The sequence below is a fragment of the Micromesistius poutassou genome (assembly GCF_964030765.1).
Source record: "Micromesistius poutassou genome assembly, chromosome: 17".
Taxonomy (NCBI): Eukaryota; Metazoa; Chordata; class Actinopteri; order Gadiformes; family Gadidae; genus Micromesistius; species Micromesistius poutassou.
This window is the reverse complement of record NC_140287.1, coordinates 11,356,223-11,381,195: the sequence shown is the minus strand read 5'-3', so window position 1 is coordinate 11,381,195 and position 24,973 is coordinate 11,356,223. Positions and strand designations below refer to the sequence as shown.

At 48.3% G+C, this 24,973-nt stretch overlaps 1 protein-coding gene across 4 annotated transcripts; it reads left to right on the top strand.

The window, feature by feature from the left end:
• The first annotated feature begins 311 nt into the window (after positions 1–311).
• Positions 312–23,984, top strand: rnf144aa (ring finger protein 144aa). 4 transcript variants are annotated; one of them, XM_084481638.1, is made up of 9 exons: positions 316–1,043; positions 12,204–12,348; positions 12,806–12,910; positions 14,442–14,502; positions 16,097–16,313; positions 18,454–18,601; positions 18,950–19,039; positions 22,027–22,132; positions 22,268–23,984. In XM_084481638.1, exons 2-9 carry the CDS (start codon positions 12,214–12,216, stop codon positions 22,288–22,290), a joined length of 885 nt encoding a protein of 294 aa, XP_084337764.1. In that variant the 5' UTR covers positions 316–1,043; positions 12,204–12,213; the 3' UTR covers positions 22,291–23,984. The 4 variants fall into 4 exon arrangements, with proteins under 4 accessions (XP_084337763.1, XP_084337764.1, XP_084337761.1 ...); XM_084481636.1 differs by lacking the exon at positions 22,268–23,984 and having other exon boundaries at positions 337–384; positions 521–1,043; positions 22,027–22,259; XM_084481637.1 differs by lacking the exon at positions 22,268–23,984 and having other exon boundaries at positions 312–384; positions 22,027–22,259.
• Positions 23,985–24,973: the final 989 nt, after the last annotated feature.

Sequence of the window (24,973 nt, the reverse complement as noted above, 5' to 3'; positions counted from 1 at the left end):
ACCCAGTTTCACAAAGGAGATTCCATTTTCAATACACAATTTCTTAAGCACAGCAGTGTTTTTTTGCTCCACCTTTTCTTTTTTTTCAAACTGCAGCAGCTTGACCACGGAGCGAATGAATATCTCACGGTAACGGACGTTGCGATCAGCTGATTTGGCGCAGTTCTCCAGTGTGTGTGCGGTGCACAGCGTAAAGATAAAGAAAACATGTTTATATGAGCCTAATAGCGCCATCTGACCAGCGGGGGTCGCTGCTGCTCCTGAAACGCGGGGCTGGTGGCGTCAGTCGCTCCAGAACAACACGAGGGACGGAGCCGCGCTCTCCACTAATGGCGTCGCTGCAGCGGAGCAGCTGATCGCGACAGGACGGAGAGACGCCCAGAGGTAAACACGCCGCCCACCGGCTCTTTCCCTACAACATGATCGCGTTTGGCGTCGCGCGGTGTCCGTGCAGCAGGCGGACGGCTGGACGTCGTGCGCTCTGCGAGAACCGCGCCTGACGAGGGCTCTTTGTACACAGCTCTCCTGACAGGTCGACCCACACAGACATCAGCGGCGGATGTTCTCCTCAGTTTCTTCGGTACAACCTGCCTGCTGCTGATCGCCTAACAGCTGTCGGTCAGAACGAAACTAACGCGTTTACAGTCGGGCTGCAGCGGGTCTCCTGGTGGCGCTTCGACGACGTCTGGGGACGTGTACTAAACATGAAGCGGTCTGAGAAGGTGTTGTGCTCCTCTAACTAGTGGGCCAGCTCTTCGGTAATCCGGTCCAGGAGATCGCCTCGGCCTAGGCGGAGGTCGCGGTTCATCTCTCCGGAGGTTCATCTCTCCGGAGGTTCATCTTCCCGGAGGTCGTGGTTCTTCTCCCCGGAGGTTCCGGTTCGTCTCCTCGGAGGTTCCTCTCCCTGGAGGTTCATCTCGCCGGAGGTCGTGGTTCTTCTCCCCGGAGGTTCCGGTTCGGCTCCCCGGAGGATCGTCTCCCTGGAGGTCGCGGTTCATCTCCCGGAGGTCCCCCCCCCTTAGGACGGAGTTGTCTCCGAGCAGGTACTGTTGTGGACCGTGGTGTCTGTCATGTTGTCCACACAGCAGGAGATGACAACCCGTCGTCGGGTCCGTTTCTTAGAACGAGTCTGATAAACAACATCTATTTCATTCTTGGGTTTTTCTTTTGTTTATAAGACCCAGTCCTGTCTTACACATGCGATACGAAGTGAACATATAGGGCAGTCCATGTCTGGACGCATATAGCCTACTCAGAACCATAACACTTACAGCATTATTTGGTATTATTAGTATCTTCTTCATTTAGCAGTATGTCAATGCTGCAGAGCGTTTCAAAGCCGATATCTTTAGAGTATAAACATGAACCAAGCGTACTGGGAACGGAGGCTCCTCAGAGGAGAAGGTCACGCAGTGCCTCTCCACAGGTCTCCCCCCTGCCCTGGGTCACCGTCAGGTCTCCCCCCTACAGTCAGAGTCAGGTCTCCCCCTTACAGTCAGGTCTCCGCCCTGGGCCACGGGCAGACTGGGGTGCAGACAAACTATTCCTCAGCTGTCTGTGTCGGCCCAGTACACACACACACACACACACACACACACACACACACACACACACACACACACACCTTTCCAATGACTGCCCTATTTAAAAACGGCAATGTGTAATATTATTTATATTGCCTTTTAGGACATATTTGACAAATGGTTTTCATGTTAAGTCATAGAACGCCAGGCCATATGAAGTCATCAGGATTACATAAGGCTGAGAGCTATGGATGCAGATACTAGGTGTGTGTGAGTACTGAGTGAATATAATAGTGCTGCATGTGAAGCACGGTCGATGGCATATGAGCAGAAAGAGTGTTACTATGAGGTACAATATAGTTACTACTACTACTTGTGAGTTCACCTGCAGCAGTCAATGTCTTCAAGCTACATCTATCCTCAGAAATATGCCCCATAAAAGACAGCTTGTCAGAGATTTGAGAAGTGAATGCTGTCTGTCAGAGCCTGACGCCTTCTGCCGCAGGCCCTCAGGAGAGCGGCCATGTTGGACTCATCTCAGTCACACATCAGCGGTGATATGGAGGAAACTGGATGGCAGTCAGGGTCCGTGTTTGTTTCACTATTCTACTACTACTCAGATTCATTGCATCTGAGGGAAAAACGTTTCCAGTCCACACTTTCCCCATTGGGCTAAGCGGTACATACTAACAAAACATTGGTTCAAAGCCCTGAGCGGGTTCACCCCCGCCCAGACCCGGGGACAGGGTCTGGTCCCAAGGCTCCTCTTTGGAGGGTCTTGTCTCAACGGCCTGGTCTCAGGGTTTGGTCCCAGGGCAGCAGACTCCTCTCTTATGGTCTTGTCTCAGCGGTCTGGTCTCAGATGTCCGGTCTCAGGGTCTGGTCTCACGGCAGCAGACTCCTGTCTGGAGGGTCTGGTCTCAGGGTCTGGTCTCAGGACAGCAGACTCCTCTCTGCAGGGCTCCTGCCCTTCAGGGGAGTAAATAACTGGTCTGTCATGGCCACCGTTACTCCACTACAGAATGATGAAGGTGCAAGGTGAACCAGCAGAGCGCTGGCACTCTGACCCCAGCAGAGCGCGACCCTGTCCCTTGGGGAGAGGCTCCCAGACACTGGTTGTTATTCCTCCTATCAGGAGGAGACGGTGTGTGGTCTCCATGGTTACCATGCCCGGACCTCACTGTGCGTGTTGTAGATGTCTATCCCGGTGAGGAACATTGGCCAAGCGTGAACGTGCTAAACCACACGGTACACAACCCACAGGAACCCTGAAGTACTACTGATCTGTCAACCCTGCCATTGGAATTCAACCCACACTTGATCTGCGGGGTGATTGTAGGATATTTGTACTATCAGTGTTGAAATCTAAGGTCTATCACCCCCCCTGTCACTGTGTGAAGGTCCCCCACCATCTGCTGCGATGTGAGAATGGATACAGTGGGGGTCACTACTGTTGTTGAGGGTAGACTGACCGTTTCCCACTGAGTCTACTTCCAGAGCCACATTACTGTAATAGATAGAGCAGATAGAAGTAACAAGTAGTGTTGTGGTTTCTGATTATATTCCACTTGTTCTATCTTCCTCATCACCTTCTCATCCTTCCAGTTTTAAAGCTTATAAATCTACAGGTAATCACTATGGCCGTTTCTCAATACCAAGTACGCGGACTACGTTCTCGCGGACTTGGAAGTACGTACTTGGCAAGTCCGGACTTTCAAGTACAGACTTCCGAGAACGCGAGTACGCACCTGCAATTGGAACAGCAGCGGACTCGATGATGCATTCTGGGATATTTAACGGTCCCAAGTCCACACGAGTCACCTCCGATGCATCCTCGGTAGAATGGCCTCATCGAGAACGCATCGAGAACACTTCCGGGTTTTACGACAGTACTCGCGTTCTCGCGTACTTGGAATTGGAACAGTGCTTGGGCTACCACTGATGACGTTTATCGAGAACGCAAGTACACGAGAACACACGAGAACGCGAATTGAGAAACGGCCAATCTCTTGGGAGCCACAAGCTGATGTGTTCAGGCGACCTCATGTCTGTCAATCACATGTTACCTTGTTTTCCTTGGCAGCTCTCCAGTTTCAGACCGACTCCAAACCTGCTAATTCTCTGTTGCCCATAATCCGGTTGGATTGGTTCAAGAATCCCATGAGCTCCCAGCAGCACACCTTTAAAGTATCTGGTTACATCCTGCTGTTTCTAAAGATCCCACACCCATTCTGAAGTGTTTTCCTGTTAATATCAAACCTCTTCCACAATCAGTGTGTTATTGGCTGGCATTCAGCGGTCACAATCATCAAGTTGTCAAGGACAACACCACACATCAAATGTTGTGCGTATTGTAGCCTGGTAACGGTGGCTTCTCTCTTTCACAGCAGAAACACTCATTAAATGGGAGTTGTGTGTGTGTGTGTGTGTGTGTGTGTGTGTGTGTGTGTGTGTGTGTGTGTGTGTGTGTGTGTGTGTGTGTGTGTGTGTGTGTGTGTGTGTGTGTGTGTGTGTGTGTGTGTGTGTGTGTGTGTGTGTGTGAGAGAGATGGCTCGCGGCCAGAGGAACCCTTAGGAAGGGAGTTTCAGAGAGACGGGATCATCCTGCTACAGCATTATGTCATGCTGCCCTGGCATGCTTCTTAATCTGAATCAATCACCAGTCTGTCTGTCTGTCTGTGAGGTAGGTGTAGGTCTGCTGCTAACGAGGGCTAGCAAGTTAGCTCTGTTATCTAATGATCACGCTGCCAACTTCCTGCTAGAGGGGAAGTGACTCTAGGGTTGGTGAGGGTTTTTGTGCCAGTGCATTTTGCCTAGTGTGTTATCTGGGTGGTGTAATTACTGTTGATATTTCCTCTGAGTTGCACATGGTTGGACCAGCAATAACGTTCTCTGCTTTACGTGACACACTTGGCAGAGTTGTGTACACTGTGACGATAACAAGAGGCTGAAAACGGCTCCGCAATTAATTTCTCTGACAATAGAAATGATAAATGAACCCACTGGATGCAAACAGCTGGAGGAAAATTAGGAAAATGCTGCGATGCTGTATATTTGAAAACTCTGTGGTTCTATTTGGGGATGAATACTGACTAATGAGAAACTCTTCACTTGTTTATCTCTGTCAGAAAACAACCAAGTTGTTGAATTGAATTGTTAGGGCTGAGATGTTTAACAAAAGATCTGCTTATCAAACGACAATAGAGTTATTATAAATGTGCTAAATTGATGCTGAATAATAAACTGTTGCTTGCAACAGGGGGATTGTTTTATTTTTTAATTTGAATTGTATATTTCAGACTTGGAGATTTGTCTGCATGCTAGCTAAAGGTGTTGTCATTCGTGTCTCTAACTTGGCTTTAGCTAGTAGCTCAGAGGGAATTTAGCACTTTTAGAGTTTTCCCTGTGTCTTTCACTTCAAATTGCTTTTTCAAACCCGACAACAGGACGTTGGCGTGTTTCCTTAGTTTTTGGACTTCCTGCTTCCCATTGCCCTAACTCAAAGCCGGTTAAAAAAGTTGTGTGAATATTCTTTCATGTGGGTCCATATTCTTGTACCTTTTCAGTGTGTCCTCCTGGGTTGGCCTCTGAATGTGAACTGAGAGAGAATGCTTGTGTCAGCCGGGACCAGGCTAAGGGGGTGGGGGAGGTTATGGCCACAGTAGTAATGGGAGGTTTTTCTAGAGATGATGGATTTATGCATTTAACTTATGAGCAGTAACTTGTCCAGAGCAGCTTATTAACATTTACAAATGTTATGGTTCGATGATCCCAAAACAAATGGGTGTAACAGGTATCATGATATGTCAATATGACATTTTCATGGCATTTCATTTTGCTGCATATTTTCACTGAATAGATAAGCGTTTTCTGTGTATCGGACAAGCAGGTGGGAATGTGGCCTGCTAAGTGATGACATTTTCATCCAGACAGCAGTGCTTTGTCCAAGCTGCCCAGTTTGAATCTTTCAGCACATTTTCAGGAATAACTCGGGAGACATGGTCCACGAGGAGCTGACAAACTGAGTACACCTAATGTGTCCCCTGTTCATTTAAAACAGAAAACAGTCTGTTTCCTCCTTCTCTTGAGCTCATCCATTCCTGAAATGGCTGGTGGAAAACATCTGCAGACAAACACCATCACCATCACCAACTCTGAGTGTCACTACCTCTGAGTGTCATTAGCTCTGAATGTTGTTTACTCTGAATGGGTCCCCCTGTTGTCCGTCTCCCTGGATGGATGGTGGTAAACTCCTCATTTCAGTGAGGGAGCACATCGCTGTTCATGAGCACCTCTTTATCTTTGCAGCATTTTGTCTGTAGGATTTATCGGTCTTAAAGTTCACCTTATCTTTCCGGACTGGCATCATGAATGAAAGATAAGGAAAGGCCCCCATCATACAAACATAGATCATATCCTTGTCGTTTGGACACATTCTGTAGAAAAAGGTTTGCTTTGGTTTTATCTTACCATCTTTATCTAAATAAATCCAAACATTTACAGCTGTTATGAATAATGTGTCTTATGAAAGTAAAAATCATCCTATTTAATTTGTAGAAACATTGGCAACGCTTGCTTATTTATTTTCTGAGACGTAACACAAGGCCTTTGAAATGCCAGGTAAATGCAACTGGTGAAGGAATATCCAATCTCTGGCGGAGAAGACCTCTCGCCCAGCCTTTGTGCGTCTGCCAATAGGAATAGACCCATTGAGGCATGCTTGTCGTCTCCACTTAGCTTTAAGACCCTGATGTCAGCCAAAAGCTTTCGGGGGGATGAGACGGTTCCCTTTTTAAAACTGCTTACCGCATTGTTTCAGGTACTCTGCCAATTGGAGAGACGTAATTTAATTTCTACTGCACTACAAAATGAGGAAGTATTTTTTTTGCTGTCTAAGGATGCCGCTAATTGTTGCTGATGAGAAAATGGTTGTACAGTACTTAGGTGTGTGGTTGGGTGGGTGGGTGCGTTACTGTATGCCATCCTCTCTGAATGCTGTTGGTGTTGGCAGTGTAAACAATGATGCTGGTGGCTGAACGGGGTCTTTGTGTCGGGGGGGGGGGGGGGGTAAGGGGGTCTTGAGTTTGTTCTGCTCTGTAGATGTAGCTCTACTGAGCCTTTGTTAGCCTGGTGGGGGGAGATGCCCTCATGCCCTCTGATCCAAACAGCAGAGACATTGTCTTGTCTCTGACCCCTCCAGGTGTTGTGGAGTCACTTAACACGTTGCAGCTGTGCCTTACTAGTGAGCTAAGCTAACAATGTTGACCATCATTGTCAACTCTTCACGATAAGTTACGGTGTTCCCCCTCTCTTTCTCTTGTATTATATTCACCTTTATCTTAAATTATTTAGGCCAGATATTGTCTACTGCGCAGAGAGAGATTATAGCGTGTAGCTGTAGCTGGAGAAGAGATGTATGCTGATCATGTCATCGTAAGGTGGATCTGCTGTCCTTGTTCCCCGGGGATGACCACTGTCACCGTCTGTCTGCCCCAGAGTATTTAAGGCGCCCAGATCAGACACACACGCACACATGCGAGTACACACTTCCAAAATACATTTGTGATTGCGTAACTGTGGGGTATGTAGAAAGCGGGCACTTTGACGTCTCTTAAGCTCCACTTGCCGCCCTGAAACCAAAGAGCAGCCAGTTCTCTGTTCACCACTACTCTCTCTGGCATGGCCCCTTCCTGGCCTGTGATTTGTTGATCCTGAAATGAATGAGGGGAGGGCAGGGTTACAGAACGGTTGGTCGTGTTGGTATTGCAGAAAGTGACGAAGAGTGACGTCTCACTCTGAGAAGGTCTGATGTTTGAGTACCTGTTGACCCATGACCCATATTCAGCTGTTGTTTTAATCTTGTTGTTTTAAAGGAGATATGTGTTGTAATGTTAGACAGACTAACGTGGTGTGTCTTGACTTAGTCTGTCTAATATTAGCTCAGAGGAACATGTTTATAAAACTGTTTACAGGCTAACGGTGGAATCCACTTTTCTTTCCTGAAGAAATCCATTCTGTTTATTTTTCGAAAATATATATTTTTAGAATCAACAATGTGGTAGTTCTGTAAAATCCAAAATCAGCATGAAGGTACCGTAACCAAGCTTAAAGTAAATGTTAAAGTCTCGCAGGAGAAATGCTGTGGCACCACATTTCCTCCCATAATGACTAATCATTTAACAATAAATTACTAAACAATTAACAATAAACCATTACTACCAACAGAATAACTAACATTCCAATACTATATGCGTTCAAAATGGAGGCGGCCATTGGGATTTGACATCAACTTTATAGTTACATTTACGGCATTTAGCAGAAGCGTTTATCCAAAGTGACTTACAATAAGAACCTTTGTCTGAAGAAAGAGAAATACAATATATCTCTGTTGGTACAGTAAGGATGTTCAAAGAAACAAGTGCCAAGCACTTACAATCGTTAAACCGTTAAACCATTCCCTGTATCCTACAAAGACAGCTAGGATTACGATGCTATTACAGTACTATTTTTAAGTGCAAGGAAGCACCACATACAAAACAACATACAAAGTGCATAACTTCACGTTCCCTCTACACATATTCCGACTAATATCACAATAACGGAAAGTGTGTGTGATATATACCTGTCTGTCACTCTATCTCGTTCTCTCTGTCTCCTGTCGGTAAACCCTGAGTAGGAATGACAGCTGATGAGGGCTAATGGCCGGGCTAATTGGCTTGCTTAAGCACAGCAGAGGGAGGGAGCTATCAAGCAAGCTAGTCAGAGGAAGGAGACGAGCGCTGTCAATCATTATCAACTCAGCACCGCTGCACTCAAAGGCCATGAGGAACGTAATGGAGTTTAGTTAATGACATCATAGTGATGCTTAGTTTAGAGCATTTTCATATCCATTCTAAAAAAAAGGGAATATGGCCTTGAGTCTCCCTCTCCTTCCCCATCTCCCTACATCTCTCTCCCTACATCTCTCTCCCTATATATCTCGCTTTTGCTCTCACTCTCTCTCTCCCTCTTCCCCTCTCCCCCTCTTCTAATTGGTTGTGCCCCCCCCCCCTCCCAATCATGAGGCTGACCGCTCTCTCTGCTCGTGAGAAAATGGCCTCTATGTGGCAGTCGGCGGTCCCTGCGTGTGTCCCTCTGCACACGTGCAGCGAGTGGAAAGAGAGCGAAAGAACTGAATCATGTTATAATGTGATGCTGCTGTGCCAATTGTTAGCAGGCCTCGCTCACTCCAGCCATAGGAGATGCTATATAAATAGAAACTTACGCAACACTTTAATGTGTCCTTATATAATTACACGCACACACGCAGTGAAAAGCTGCCAGGCCAGGTGAAAACAAGGCAGTTTTTCCTCTATATTCATTCAGCAGCGGCACACCGCCGCTGCTAGATTGTCAGCGCCACTGAAAAAAAAAAAATTGAAAAGAAATATATATATATTTTGATAAATATCAAAGAAATGGCTGAAAATGAACATAAAAAATGATAAATAAAAACTGCTAAGTTCAAGGCACATTTGCACAATGATCTGGTCTCAGCAGATACCTTGACTCTGTTGGTTGTTATGTCATATTTGGAAGCTCAATCTGTAAATTTTTCCCCAAAAAATCTAAGTAGCCATTAAAGTAGTAACCATTTAAAAGTAAGTTTTTAAAGTAACCATTTAAAGGGTTATTTTTCTAAATTTTCTTCTGGGGGGCATGCCCCCGGACCCCCCTAGCGTTGCTACGTTACCAACTTACAGCATCACTGCTACAAAAAAATTGTGCATGCACCGCCCAGGTACGACAAAACCCTTTCCCCCCGCTGCTGAAAAAGATCCTAGAGGAAACACTGCAAGGGTTGGCCCTACTGCTCTCTTCATTGTGTCTCTCTCTGTCTCCCTCTCTTTCACTGACCTGCTCGAAGGGGCTTGTTGATGCACCAATACTTCCGGGGGCGGAGACAGAGAGACTTTCAGTAGCTGATGCTGCTGTAGCCTGGCCCTGCATGGATCTCCACAGAGATCTCTCTGCACCAGAAAGAGACGTTCAGTAGCTGAGGATGGCTGTGATTGAGGCCTGGTCTCTCCAGAGCCACAGAGACCTTCTGCAGTTGAGGATGTGTGCAGGCGGTCTGAGGGAATTCAGGTGTGAGTTCACTTTTTATAGTCCTCCCGAAAAGGCTGTGGCAGACCTTTGCTATCTGCAAATGAGTTTTGTTGATTGAAAGCTGCCCTGAGGGCAGGATGGGTTCTAATCATGGGAGCACCGTAGTGTGGTGGAGTGCAGGAGGGAGACTCATTTGAAAGTGCTCATGTGTGAAGAATTCATCTTCCACAATACATAGCTAACTGACCAGCTCATGACATTGAATGGTGGTCATGGGAAGTGTGCTAGCTGACTGCTAGTTTTGCGGAGCAAGAGACTCAGAACCAGATTAGTAACTGTGAAGGTCTGTTTACAATACAGTTATGCCTGTGCTTAACCAACCTCAGTCATGGCTCCAGGCTGGATACCAGGAGACATTGTACTGCTTGTACATTTAGGATATTTGGCGTGAAGATACGTCTGGGTTGCGTGTCGGGGCGTGACAGCCTGGAGGTTATGAAAGTTTGCGTGGCCTGATCTGTCCCATCATGTTGTAGGGTGAGCCACTTTAGGGGTGTGTGTGTGTGTGTGTGTGTGTGTGTGTGTGTGTGTGTGTGTGTGTGTGTGTGTGTGTGTGTGTGTGTGTGTGTGTGTGTGTGTGTGTGTGTGTGTGTGTGTGTGTGTGTGTGTGTGTGTGTGTGTGTGAGACAGATGGTTGCCTCCTGATTTACTGTGGAGACCGACTTTATTGATTTGAATTCCTTGGCCTGACCTGTAGCATTTCAAAGAGCTATATTTGAAATGAGCAGAGAAAGAAAGTGGACTGCATGCAAGTCTCTCACTCTGTTCATGTGTGTGCATCATCTTTGTGTGCACACGTCTTCATTTGAAAGCGGGAGGGCACTGTTACACTGTTACCATTTTTCTCGCTCTCAATGTTTTATTATGTTCTCTGGTCGTTTTCCATATCGCTATTCATCCACACAGACACTCACACATAAAAACACACGCACACGCATACTCGTACTCATCTCATCTCCCCCGCTCTCCTCTGAAAACGATGGGATGATTTTTTCCAGGACAACAGCGTCACTGTTCGGTCAACGTCTGGTCTATAAACTGAAGTAGTCCAGGCCTTCTAGCCATTTGGGATCAGGCCGCATCAGAGCTGATATTATGTCAGATATTTCTAGGGCCACTTCTCCATTCAGTTTGATCACAGCCTCACCTTTTAGTGCCCCCCTACTGGGATGTAATGAGGTCATTGTGCTGGATGGGGTGACAGCTTCCTCCTGGAGCCCCACACAATAATAACAATAACTCTGCTGGAAACTGCACACGCACACAGTCCTCTTATTAAACATTATTTTTTAAACACATCTCCATTATGTCTCTGTATGTCTCTCTTTGGATCCCCCGCCCCCTCCCCTCCCCCCAGGTCTCAGGGGGGCTTGTGTTGTTTACTCACAGTCCAGAGACCTCTCACAAGGATGCACACTCCCACTCGCCCCACACCACACTCCCACTCACCCCACACCACACTCCCACTCGCCCCACACCACACTCCCACTCGCCCCACACCACACTCCCACTCACCCCACACCACACTCCCACTCACCCCACACCACACTCCCACTAACCCCTCACACTCCCACTTACCCCACACCACACTCTCACTAACCCCACACACTGCCACTCACCTCACACACTCCCACTAACCCCCAGAACCACACTCTCACTAACCCCACACACTCCCACTAACCCCACACACCCTATGTGTGTCCGATCAGTATGAAGTATCGCTTGTAAAAGCAACAAGAGTGAGCTAAAGACAGGGAGGCGGAGAGATACTCCTCCACTTCCTCCATTCTCCAGCCTTGCATCTCTCCCTCTTCTCTGCTCTCCCCTCCCCCTTCTTCCTCGCCTCCCCCGTGGTTGCCTAGCAGTGTGTGTGTGTGTGTTTGTGTAGGGCAACTTCCTGTAAACAGAGTGGGTGCTCTCTGCCTGAGAGAGCGGGAGAGAGACTCAAAATAGCAGTCTCCTACGAGAGAGATGACGTGCAGGAGTGGATTGTTTCATGGCTGGAGTGTAACCTCACAGGGGCATGTGACAGCTGAGCATCTAGAGGAGGCCTCCTCAATTATGAATCAGGAGGGTTCAGCTGAGGAGGCCTCCTTTATTATGAATCAGGAGCAGAAGATTTCAGCTGGGGAGGGCCATGGAGACGGAGAGACGATGACGTCACTGTGTATCGAGTTGTCCGTGTTTGGGCGTCCGTTCTCCTCTCCTCTCGCCCTCCTCTCTCTCGTTCTGGAGGCTGACGTCGTATCACATGACTAGATGCTCATGCTTCCACATCTATCGTTTAAGAAGACAAATGCAAGTCGTAGCCAGACATTTACTTATGCATTAAGTATGGCCTGCCAGTTCTGTTAATCACATATAAGATGGTGAATTAAATATCAAGTCCACACGCCAGCGTGTGACTGTGTGTGAGGCTGCTGGAATCTTCCACCAGAGGCAGCTATTAGCAGTTCACACCAAGTAATCGTCTTCCATTTCTTCCTCTCTCTCGCTCTATCTCTATCTCTATCTCTGTCTCTCCTCCTCCCAGCGGTGCTAAGATGACGACAGCCCGGTACAGGCCCAGCTGGGAGCTGGCCCTGGACCCCCTGGTCTCCTGTAAGCTGTGCCTGGGAGAGTTTCCCCTGGAGTCCATGACCACCATCACACAGTGCCAATGTGTCTTCTGCACTCTGGTGAGCACACTCTTTAGGACGGGACAGACGGAGGGTCCTGGGCAGTGTGGGTCATGTAGTTCATATCCAGGGATGTCTGTAGTATTGCTGAGCAATGAGTCCTAGCCAGAACGTGAACAGTGAGTGAAGGTGAAGTGCTCTTGCCGTGAGACCATTAATACAACCACATATTTCAATCCACAAATATTGACTTATCTTCAAAGGTGTCGCCGGAGGCACCGAGTTTTAGATACTGTAATATGCAGCAGTGACAGACTCCATATTAGAATCAATATGAAAATGAAGTACCTCTTTTTATTGAGCAGCAGACCATTAATATTGATATTGTGTGTGTGTGTGTGTGTGTGTGTGTGTGTGTGTGTGTGTGTGTGTGTGTGTGTGTGTGTGTGTGTGTGTGTGTGTGTGTGTGTGTGTGTGTGTGTGTGTGTGTGTGTGTGTGTGTGTGTCAACCCTCTAGTGCCTGAAGCAGTACGTTGAACTTCTCATTAAAGAGGGCCTTGAAACCACCATAAGCTGCCCAGACTCTGCCTGTCCCAAAAGAGGCCAATTACAGGAAACGGAGGTAGGAAGAAAAGTCTCCTTACTTTATTAGGTTGGAGTGACATTAGCCGTGTATGTACCATTTTAGCTCCAAGTTAATTTGAATATCTTCTTGACTCCTTAACACTTATCTTCTTAACACTTGACACCTAATCCCCTGCTGCCCAGTCCTGCACATAACACTTTCATACTTAACACGACCCCAAGGTCACCAGGGAAGGATTCTCACCTATGTGAGCCTTCCACTGAATCCTGGAGGAAACCCTCTAGGTTTTAGTAATCTCTTCAGGCGCTCTGAAAACCTTTTGGCGCTGGTTCACACAGGATGGTCTAACACTCTTAATCTGAGGCCTGCTCTGTGGGTCTCCTGAAGCCTGCTCTATGGGTCCGTCTTCTGAAGCCTGCTCTATGGGTCTGTCTTCTGAAGCCTGCTCTATGGGTCTGTCTTCTGAAGCCTGCTCTATGGGTCTGTCTTCTGAAGCCTGCTCTATGGGTCTGTCTTCTGAAGCCTACTCTGAAGCCTGCTCTGTTGGTCAGTCTTCTGAAGCTTTGCTCTGAGGGTCAGTCTCCTGAAGCCTCCTCTGTGGGTCAGTCTTCTGAAACCTGCTCTGAAGCCTGCTCTTAGGGTCAGCCTCCTGAAGCCTGTTCTGTGGGTCAGTCTTCTAAGCCTGCTTGGCTTCCTCCCACTTACGCGGTGGGTCTTCTGTGGGGAGAGAGCAGCCTGCTCTTCTCTCTGTGTAGTTTGGCGGACCGGTCTGGCTTGGTGGATCTGAAGGACTCAGTAGGACCGCCGGACTAGGCCTCAGTCTTGGGCCCCTTTCAGGGGACAGAATCTTCTTTCGTTGTGACATGATACGTGTGTATGTTCTGCATCATGGGGGTCAGGCGGACATCACCGCTGACCTTCCTCTGTCGGCGTCGGACGGTTTCGGAGCAGCCGCTCATGTTTTTTTGAGGCGGTTTCTTTACATAGAATTTACACAAAAGTCAATGCTGCGGTGCGATATAATCAACCCATATCCACTGTTACAATGTCTATCAATCAATAAACACCATCATTGGATCATCTTACAGATATTTGGTCAAGGTTTCTTCGCCTCTTGAACTAATTCAATATCTGAGCACCAATGCAAAGACACTAGTTTGCTCTTTCTTCTTGGCATGTGACACGGTTTCAGGGTAATCAATAAGTTAAGGTACTGACAGGACCATGAGAGAGGTGAGGTCAGAATAAACAACCGTAACGAGAGAAGAAGCAAAAGGGTATATAAGTATATCTTATATATCATATATCTTATCTTTAAAAACGTTTGGACTTGCTAGTCACACAGACATAAAAGAGCCCGATAGCTTTTGACTTCCTATCCCTTGGCCTCACTAGACTTTAATGATGATCCACATCAATGCGCCAGTTTAGCGTCATGTCATGATTCAATGAGTCATGATTCAACATTTAAATTTCAAGACCAACATTTTAAATTGGCCTTGTTTTGCTGTTGGATTGTCACACTCTCTCTCTCTCTCTCTCTCACTCTCTCTATCTCTATCTCTAGATTGAGTGCATGGTGGCCACAGAGATGATGCAGAGGTACAAGAAGCTGCAGTTTGAACGAGGTGAGTAACACGGGAGTCGGCCAATCAGTGCTAAGCTCATTTCTGCTCAGCGCTTGTTTTGGTCACACTCTGCGAGGACCAGGTACTGGAATGACTGACTTGCTCCACATCTGTTCATGGTGGATGTACGCTTTATTCACAAACTCATTCACTCACTCATTCACGCCAGACAGGGCATCTGGAAATCCCAAGAATATCGGTTTGAATTCCATTTTGAAATGGTTATGTTGTTATGTTGATTTTAGACAAAGCCCCTATGGGGTTAGACCCGGGGACCTCCATATTGTTCACCTCATCAGAGTGCTGGTGTGTGTGTGTGTGTGTGTGTGTGTGTGTTGCATATCAGGGAGCCTGTATAGGGGAGGCAGTCTACTGATTGGTATTCAGGGCTTTCTGGCTGTCTGGGTACCATAGCATCCTCACCCAACCCCTCGTCCTCAACCCGATCAAATATACATGCTGGGAGACTGCTATGAGGAGGGGCTGATGGGATGGCCTGGCTGTTGCCTTGCAAAGTGTCTGACTGCAGGATACATCCTGTTTCCATTATGTTGGAAGCCTTTCTCCTTTTATATGTCTGTACTGCTGTACATGCAGAAGTATAGGTCTGTATTGCTGTACATGGTGAGTACAGAAGTATAGGTCTGTACTGCTGTACATGTCGAGTACAGAAGTATAGGTCTGTACTCTGTACATGGTGGAGTACAAATGTGGGTATGTACTTGTGTACATGGTGGAGTACACAAGTATATGTCTGTACCTGGTGAGTACAGAAGTATTGGTCTGTACTGCTGTACATGGCGGAGTACACAAGTATAGTTCTGTACTTGTGTACTTGGTGGAGTAGGGTGCACTGTTAACAGAATACACGCTCAGCCTCGTGATGGGGGAAGCCTACGTATTGCAGAGAGGGGGAGCTGGGGTGTGTGTGGGTGGGTGGGTGTGTGTGTGTGTGTGTGTGTGTGTGTGTGTGTGTGTGTGTGGGGGGGGGGGGGGGGGGTGGGTGTCGGCCAACGTCCTCAAAGCACTGGCAGAGAGGGAAAAGGCTGGGGGTTCCTGGGTTCCCCCCAATACTAGATACTAGGGGAGAGGTGGAGGGGATGTTGCAACTCTTTAAAGGCATATACCTACATATGCCTTTAAAGGCATATACACAGGGTTACACACACACACACACACACACACACACACACACACACACACACACACACACACACACACACACACACACACACACACACACACACACACACACACACACACACACACACACACACACACGGTACAGAAAAGCATTTTAGAAGTTAAATCAGTGGGGCGTACTGAAGAACAGCAGCGTTAGGGAGATATTTGGGTGCAGAAGTCATCATAGTTAAAATGAAGACAAGGTGGAAATGTGACAGAATGGGTGTAGTTTTGAAACCCTTAAATAAATACACCCAATAACCTCATTACAAAGACATTTAAGAAATACATCAAATGTATGACTAAGAAAAAGACACACACAAGACACACACAAGAGATTGTGAATAGTGTCCAGAGTCCTTTCCCTGACGCGGTCTTTGTGGTTCTCCGCCCCCCCCCCCTTCCCCAGAGGTGCTGCTGGACCCATGCCGGACGTGGTGCCCCTCCTCCACCTGCCAGGCGGTGTGCCAGCTGACGGAGGCGGCCACGCCCCCCCTGCCCCAGCTGGTGCAGTGTGCCGTCTGCGCCCTGGAGTTCTGCTCCGCCTGCAAGGCGCCCTGGCACCCGGGCGTGGCCTGCCCGGAGAGCAGCCTACCCACCGCCGCCTTCCTGCCCGGGGAGAACAGGTGAGGCACAAGGTCCTGGCATAGAACCGGGAAACACTCTGCTCTCCACCGTTACACCCTTTCTACATTCTCCCTCTATGACGTCATCTATTTCAATAAAGCTCTCGCACTCTCTCTCTGCCTCTCTCGTAGATCTGTCTCTCTCTCTCTCTCTCTCTCTCGTAGAGCTATATCTCTCTCTTTTCAAGATCTATGTCTTTCTCTCTCGTAGATCTATGTCTCTCTCTCTCCCCCTCTCTCTCTTAGATCTATGTCTCTCTCTCCCTCTCTCTCTCCCCCTCTCTCTCTTAGATCTATGTCTCTCTCTCCCTCTCTCTCTCATAGATCTCTCTCGCTCTCTCTCTCTCTCGTAGATCTATGTCTGGCACTCCCTCGCTCTTAACTGTTATTGATCCTTCACACATCGTTCATATATTTATATTTGAGATGGGCTGTCTGACCCCATGAACCGCAGAATAGTATGAACAGGTTAGCCTGAGAATGCCCTGGGGGGAAGATACCCTGGGAGGAGGGTACCCTGGGGCATACCCTAGGAGGTAGATACCCTGGAGGTAGGGTCTCTGCAGAGCCTGAGGTCCTCGGTGGTTATGTTCAGACACTCTTTGCTTGTGCAGGATTACAACAACAACACCAGGTCCCCCATTAGTGAGATCCCATTAGTGCGCTCAGGTTCCAGTACGTTGTGCCGGAAGTACATAGAGGGAGAGACGTACACATCAGTACAGAGGGGGGCTCAGGGCTCAAGGAGCTGTCCTCCTCCACCTGGTCCTGAGTGAGGAGGAAGAGGAGGTGCAGGAGGATCCAGGGGCTTCAGGATGTACTACAGTGGGGCGGTTTGGGCAGACAGAGAGAGACCGACAGAGAGACCCGACAGAGAGAGAGGCCAACCCACAGACCTGGTTCATCCGACCCCCATAGCATCCTGGTGCAGGTTCCCTGCACCTTATTCGCTCCGCGCTGCTCCTCGGCGGCCCGTCTGCAGCTCAAGAGAGCCTGCGGTGGAGCAGGTTAAAGGGAACAGCAGCCTATTAGTCCTGGAGGTTAAGCTACCGCTTGGGGTTTGAACTTGATCTACCTGCCGTGCCAGTTGTGGGGAAACCGATCCTAAGCGGTACTTAAAACGTTCCCCCACATCAGCATTTTCTAGAAGAGATTGGGCCGACTGTTGTTGCAGTGTTCCTTGGCTCGCCGGTTTTGATAGCCACCAAATGCTGTACTTGAAGTTCAAGGCGGTTCTCACTGACGCTGCGTGCTGCCGGCAGCACATACAGCCCATACGGCCCATACAGCATCGCCACAGAACCGCTGACCGAATTCGGTTGCAGGTTATCCTTTGTTGACTCCCTTTCCTCACCGACAACAGATCTTTGTACATTTCTCAGTAGTGAACTTCTGAAGAACGTCATGAATATTGAACGCACTCTGAGGCTTCCTGTCAAGGCGTGCCTCTTCAGCACCTAGAGGAGAGCCATTTAATTGGCGACTCTGGATCGCGTGTGCGCTTGATGTGTGAACATGATGCAACTTGTCCGTTGTCTGCAACAAAGTGGATGAGTAAGCAAAGCAAAACAAAAGGCAACACTGCTTAATTTGGTTTGATGCATCCTCTCCTCCCACTCATCCTCCCCCTCCTCCTCTCCTCCCGCTCCTCCTTCCCTCCTCCTCGTCCTCCTCCCCCACCCTTGAGCAATTTCAGGAAATTCTTTTCCTCTGCTCTGTGGCTGCCTGTCAGATTGAAGGGGCAGTGAGGTGGTGGTGGGTGGAAGACTGTCTGCACGAGCCCTTAATTCACCCTGAAACCATTCAATCGATACACAGAGAACAGGGCAAGGAAAGAGAGGGACTTAAAGCTTCTCTCTCTGAGAGATCACCGCCCTGTTCACCTCTCTGCTCCCCGTTCACCTCTCTGCTCCCCGTCAGCCCGTTTACCTAGAGCAGTCCCGACAACGGGACTCCTGAAGGTACAGGAGCAGAGAGGAACAGGAGAGGCTCAGCAGGAGTGGCATGGTGTGGATCATTCATCAGCGATGACGAGGGATCCTTTTATAGGCGGGACGTGTTGAATCGTTGTTTCTCTGCCACAATGACACGCTGCAAAGTGACGGCTCTGTGTTCTGTGTTCTGTGGTTCCACCCTCCAGCTCCTTCTACAAGAACGAGGAGGATGACGCCCCCATCAAGCGCTGTCCCAAGTGCAAGGTGTACATCGAGAGGGACGAGGGCTGCGCTCAGATGATGTGCAAGAACTGCAAGCACGCCTTCTGCTGGTATTGCCTGGAGTCCCTGGACGTGAGTGGGGGGGGGAGGGGGGTGTGTGTGTGTGTGTGTGTGCGTGCGCGTGTACAAGCGCTTGTGTGTGTGTGTGTGTGGCTTGTATCTGCAGTGACAGTGTGTGTGTGGGGTAATGGTTGGTGCAGGTTCCCTCGGACAATTCATATTGTAATAAGGAACTCGTGATAGAAAAGAACGTAGTTCCTTTTGTGAGTCCAAACAATTATCTTTGACATGTTTGGACTTGTGTGGGCCGTTTACCTGGCATGCACTGTGAGCGCTTGTCTGTAAAGTGTGTGTGCGTTGTGTGTGTGTGTGTGTGTGTGTGTGTGGTGTTGTTGTGTGTGTTTGTGTTTTGTGCAACAGGACGACTTCCTCCTGATCCACTATGACAAAGGGCCGTGTCGAAACAAACTGGGACACTCCAGGGCCTCGGTTATCTGGCACAGAACTCAGGTGAGCACATGCACGCCTCCCTGCTCCTCTCCTCCTGGCCTCGCTCCTTCTGTCTCCTTCCGTCTCCTCCTGTCATCATTCGTCCCGTCTCCTCCTGCCCTCACACCTCCTGTCTTCTCCTGATCTCACTCCTCCTCCTGTCTCCTCTCACTTTGTCACACCCTCTGCACTGCAGCAGGAGATCAAGCACGTCTTATCTCTTCCCCATATCTCTCACTCCATCTATCTTTCTCTGTCCATCTCCGTCTCCCTCTCGCTCAAACTCTCTCTCTGTCTCTCGCTCTCTCTCACCGGCTCTCTCGCTCTCTCTCTCCCTCTCACTCCTCTCCCTCCCGCCTGCTCACGCACACACATGCAGTGACAGGTGCAGCGCTGCCATTATTTAGAAAAGGGAACGGAGGAGGAGGAGTGGGGGAGGAGAGGAGTAGGGGAGCACACCTCAATCACGGCGGCGCAGCGGAGGGCGTCTAGTGAAACGTGCGGTCGGCGAACCCCGCTGAATTGTAAATGACGGCTGTTCAATTACGCTCCCCGGCGTCTAAATAATAGAGTGTGCGACGCCGTATGGAACAATCTCCTTTCTCTTCTCCTGCGTTTATCCTCCGTCCTCTTAACAGTGATGCGGTGTGCCTCGGCCAGGTCGTGTGTGTGTGTTCGTGGTGTTAAGGGCTGCGCTAAGCGCGGGTGGTTTGCTGTGGACATTAGCATTCACGCCAGCATCTGCTGCCCAGCAGGGAGCCCTGAGTCATGGTGAACACGGACGGCGCTCGGCTCGTGGGTGCCAGCTACATCCTTTGCTTTTTTTTTTTTTGGACCTCGCTCTCTCGCTCTCTCGCTCTCTCTCTCGCTCTCTCGCCTCAAAAGCCCCCACCAAACTTCTCCCCCCACGCTTCCCTCCACCCCCTCGCCATCTCTAAAAAAAACACCATCTGACGCGCTCATAAATACATAAGAGCTGCCAGGACCGGGGGCTGGCGCTGATGGTGAAGCTCTCTCTGCTTCCTGTCTCTCTCTCTCTTTCTCTCTCTCTATCGCCGTCTATCTCCCGCCCTGGCTCTCTCTCTATATATATCTCTCCCTCTCTCTCACCATCTGTAGCTGCTCGGTTAAGGTGTGTGTGTGTTTCCGATTTAGAGGTGACATTTGGCAAATGTCACATGTTTTCTGCCACACCTGCCTCACCCCCCCCCCCCCCCCCCCCCCCCCCAATGACATAAAGTATCTAACCCTCATACTTTCCTCCTCATGACGTCACACCACTTTCGGTAACGCTGTGTAAAGACAGCGTCTGCAATGCATTTGCATTGTTAGATGCTCTTTGTCCTGGTAGCCGTTCTATGTGCTGCAGGAGCAGTTACATGGTGTGGTGAGCCACTGTTGCCACTGATCCACTGTCCATGTCCTGGACTCTGGCGCCCCCATGTGGCGAAGCACTCAAACTGCCATCACTAGTGAACATTATGCCTACGTTCCTTTCTACTAGTTATTGCCCGGAAATTGCAATTTCTGCCATTTTTTTTAATTTTAGAATGATGTAGACTTTCTGGAGTTTCTTTCAGTTGTTAGTTTTGAAGATCTAAACCGTCTCATGAGCAGTATTATACAACTGAACCTACTACCCCGACAGCAGGAGAATCTTCACCATCAGGCAGTGACGGACTGGACGGTCTGGCATTCAGGCAGATGCCAGAAGGGCCGCGGCCGCTCGTGGGCCGTTTGGGCCGGCCAATCACGGAGCGGCATGCTTGTCAGGTTCGCGTGGCCCCACATTGTCACTCAGCCCACTATCAAGCATTAATAGTGTTAAACGGCTTCAAGTCAGCCATTTATCTCTAAAGCCCTAGTCATACCACATACTTGCAAACTGATCAGTATTTATACCAGATATGAGTCTCTACTACACAGTCATGGTTGCCCTCAATATTTACATCGGTCTACGTTCTTTTGTAGCCTTATTCAGATGTTTAAAAAGTGCATTTTTGAAATTGAAATACAACAAATCTGCCTGTATTTTTTATTTTATTATTGGTTTACAAAAGTTATATGAAGCAATGACTTCTGGGAATTTCAAAACCGAATCAGACCGCGTCTGCGTGTTAGGGGGTTGTTGGAAGAGAGTCTGCTGAGGTTAAACTATGAATTGAGGAATTCAGCGACAGAAGGAGAGAAGGAGATTACTGTTGGCTGACAATGAAAGTCTCCTCTAAACGAGTACACAGAGACGTCAGAGCGTCGGAATTTGATGATGCCGCGGAGATAGAGGAAGATAGGCTACTACAGAAATAAACCTGGAATGTGCTACCTGCATCGTGTAATCTGTTGCAATTTCCTTCTCCAGCAGTTAAACCTCTTCACCTGTGCCTACAACAATATATGGTTGGCATATAAATTCCTACTAACACTGTCATGTAGCCTACTCAAGTGGCATGCGAACTGAGTTTTTCCACTCTTAAATTAATCAAGAATCGCCTAAGGACACGCTTGTCACAGGATAATTTGGAGGCCTTTATGCTGATGCCGACAGAGAAAGAGGTCCTAATGAACTTGGATGCTGATGACGTGATAGACAGGGTTGCGGAGAAGAGCTCGCACCTTCGCACCTTGTTAACTGCATGACGTTAATTAAGACACGTTTGTATTATGGAGTGGCTGCTCTGAAGATCTATTCTAGGCTTTTTTTTTTTTTTTTTTTGGAGTTGTGCATTGATATATCCATGTTTTTGGTGCAGTCTTTATGCATATTATAGTTAGAGTTCATCACCAATGGGGCTACAAAAGTGCGTGTTATTTCCGTGCGTGTGAAGTTATATCTGTGTAGCGGGCACGTGCACGCACGCGTGTGCGTGCGCCCCCGTGTGGGCCGCTGGTGGGTGAAAATGCCAGGGCCGTTTTTTAATCCCAGTCCGTCACTGCCATCAGGCACATATCGACCTCACTCTCTCGTTCCATCCCTGGTTAGACTCTTCGCTCTCTCCTGCCCCCTGCAGGTGGTCGGGATCTTCGCGGGGTTCGGCCTGCTCCTGCTGGTCGCCTCCCCCTTCCTGCTCCTGGCCACGCCCATCATCCTCTGCTGCAAGTGCAAGTGCAGCAAAGGTGACGACGACCCCCTCCCCACCTAGGGAACACGCTGTGCCGTGACGCCGCACACCCCCCCCCCACCCTCCTCCACCCCGGAAGGGCCGCGCTTCAGTTTGTGTTTTACACCGCCTTTACGTTCTCTCCCTCCAGCTTTCAAGCGCTTCGTTTTTTAAAGGCGTGGCCTGTGGCGGCTGACCGCGCCGCTCCATTGGCTGCTTTGGAGGTCCATCGCTCTGCATGGTAGATGCATGGGAGGAGCCCACGATTCCCCGCGCCCGGCCTATGAGGACACCGCCAGGGGTCAGAGGTGAAGCGGTCCCGAACCGTGTCTGACTTGTTGCTCAAGGGGCAGGGCGGCTGGCGTGGGGATGAGCCGGCGTCGGACCGCGGGGGACCGGGGGGTGTGTGGGTGCTCTGAACACTGGAGCCTTCAGCGGGTTGGGTGCTGTGACTCGGTCCTGAGCTGCCCGGGGGGGGTCTGACGGGACGGGCCCACAACTTGTTTTATTCAGGAGTCCCTTTCTGATGGAACCTTTCAATGCTGTTTCTCTCGGTTTGTCGTTTGCAAAGAAAAGACGGTAAAAAAAAAAAAGGGGGGATAAGAAATGTTTTTTTCGCCCTCCTTGCCATATTTGTTTTCTGTCGCTTGACATGTTTTTTTTGTGGGTAGCATTGATCAGAGTGACGTCAGCTTTTTGATTTTTTTTTTGAGCTCTGTCTCTCTGTCTGTCTGTCTCTCTCTCTCTCTCTTTGTCTCTGTCTCTATTTTTCTCTCTCTCTCTCTGCACAGTTAAACATGTTGTTTTCTCCTCCACGTGTTGCGTGGTAGAGGAGCGGTGGTGACGTAGCGGTGGTGACGCAGCGGTGGTGACGCAGCGGTGGGGTCGTTGCTGTGCAGCATGTCTCGTATTGATGATGATGATGTCAGTGTTTCCTAACCTTCACCAGAGCCGTGCGTACGATGCCCTCTAACATTACGTGTTTTCACATACCCATATTGATATATATTATTATATATAGAAGAATATGTGACAAAGAAGCGGTTCCCACTCTCACTATTTCAGCAGAACCATGACATACCCCCCCCCCCCCCCTTAACAGTCACCCAAATAAACATCACACATTATCTTTTTATTCATTTATTTATTTTTAACCCAGTTGGTAGATGAACCAAATGGAAAGAAATGGCCTTAAATTGAAAACCAATTCCATAGAAAGCCAAAAAGGGCATCATTCCGTCTGTCCGAGTAGGAGGCAGGGTGATGTCTGAGCGCCCAGGGAAAAGCACACGGAGACACCGCAGTCAACAAGCCCTTTATTTTGTACCAACACGATTCTATGATGTCAGTTGTATGCCACATTGTTAATAGCCATACTCTATAATCCAAATCTGTGATGGAAACAGCGAAACTTACGAAACTTAGCGAACTTATGAAACTTAGCGAAAAAAACGACAAAAAACACCAGTGTGAAGCAGGGTCTCTGTTACGCGTGTCCCCCCAGACGATACTGGTGGCCCACCCCCCTACAATACAAACAAACACAAAAACACGACGGTCCAACACTGCAAACTTGCATACGTTAGGGTGTGTGAGGTCGTATTCTGAGTGGTTGGGGTCTGGTGACCTCTGACCCCTTCCTGCAGGGAGCACAGACTTGCGTCTCCAGGATATTTGTAAAAACAAACCATTAAAAGAGAATGTTACATTTGGGGCACGCTATGACGGGCTGCCCCGCATCACTTTATCTATGCAAGTTTGTACAAGACCATTTGTAAAAGCCCATTTGTGGTGTTGTATCAAACGTTGCTATTGGAATTAAACGTTGTGTTGTGTACGATTTCACACACCTTTTTGAAAGGCGTACCATTTATTTATTTGTTCAGGGATCATTATGAACCATCCATATATCTGTTGCCATTACATGTTAATGTTCCTTCAACTGTTGCTGTGATTCAACATTGTTACAGTAATATTATAGTTATATCATTGTTATCATTTCTTCTTGGATTAGTGTTCAGAGTTTGATCAAGGAATGTTTAATTTGCCCTTGAGATTTAAACTTTTGTCTAACACTTTCAGTAAATCTTTTGAGTAAAGGTGTTTCATGCTCTACTATATGCTGTACTATACGTCACAAAGCCCATCTGATCTGTCCTCTCCTTATCACTACATTTACGCATCACACACAGGTTCTGTTGGTTTTTCTTTGGGTTTGGAGTTCTGGTGAAACCTCCATGCATGTTTTCCTTCCGACCTATTTCTACGTCCAACGCCGTGAGGGGATGTGGTCTGGTGTCAACCAATAGGAGCATGCAATTTATCAACATCATCAACCCTTAAGCCTATTGGCTTAGCATTAAATGTGTCACATTTCATGCAATGATGAGCCTATACTTTCTCAGCTGTAGCCGTTTATACTCTTAAAGGTGGTTTGAATTAAGTTAAATCTGGTCTCAATAAATGTATTATTTTCCTCCTTTTAGTTCCATCCCTGACCTTTAGACTTATACTCTCTTATATCTCTCTCACTTAGACTCTCATTCCAGAAGTTGATGTCCGGTTGACAGTCGGGCTGAGCATATATCTGGGAGGGAGGGGGTTGCTTTCTGTCATCTATTCAAACCAGCATCAGGGGCTTGGGAACAGATGAAATGTTCAAATGTAACACGTTGTGTCGGTCCTGTATTGTATTCTGTTCATAGAGAGGGGGGGCCTCCTGGTGATGACATGCTCGATAAGCATGGGATGGCTTGAGTCTACTGTAAACAGCAGGAGACAACAGATAGTGGAACCAGGATATACACTTCATTAGATGAGTTGTGTTTCTGACTGCTTGAAATGGTGATACAAAATT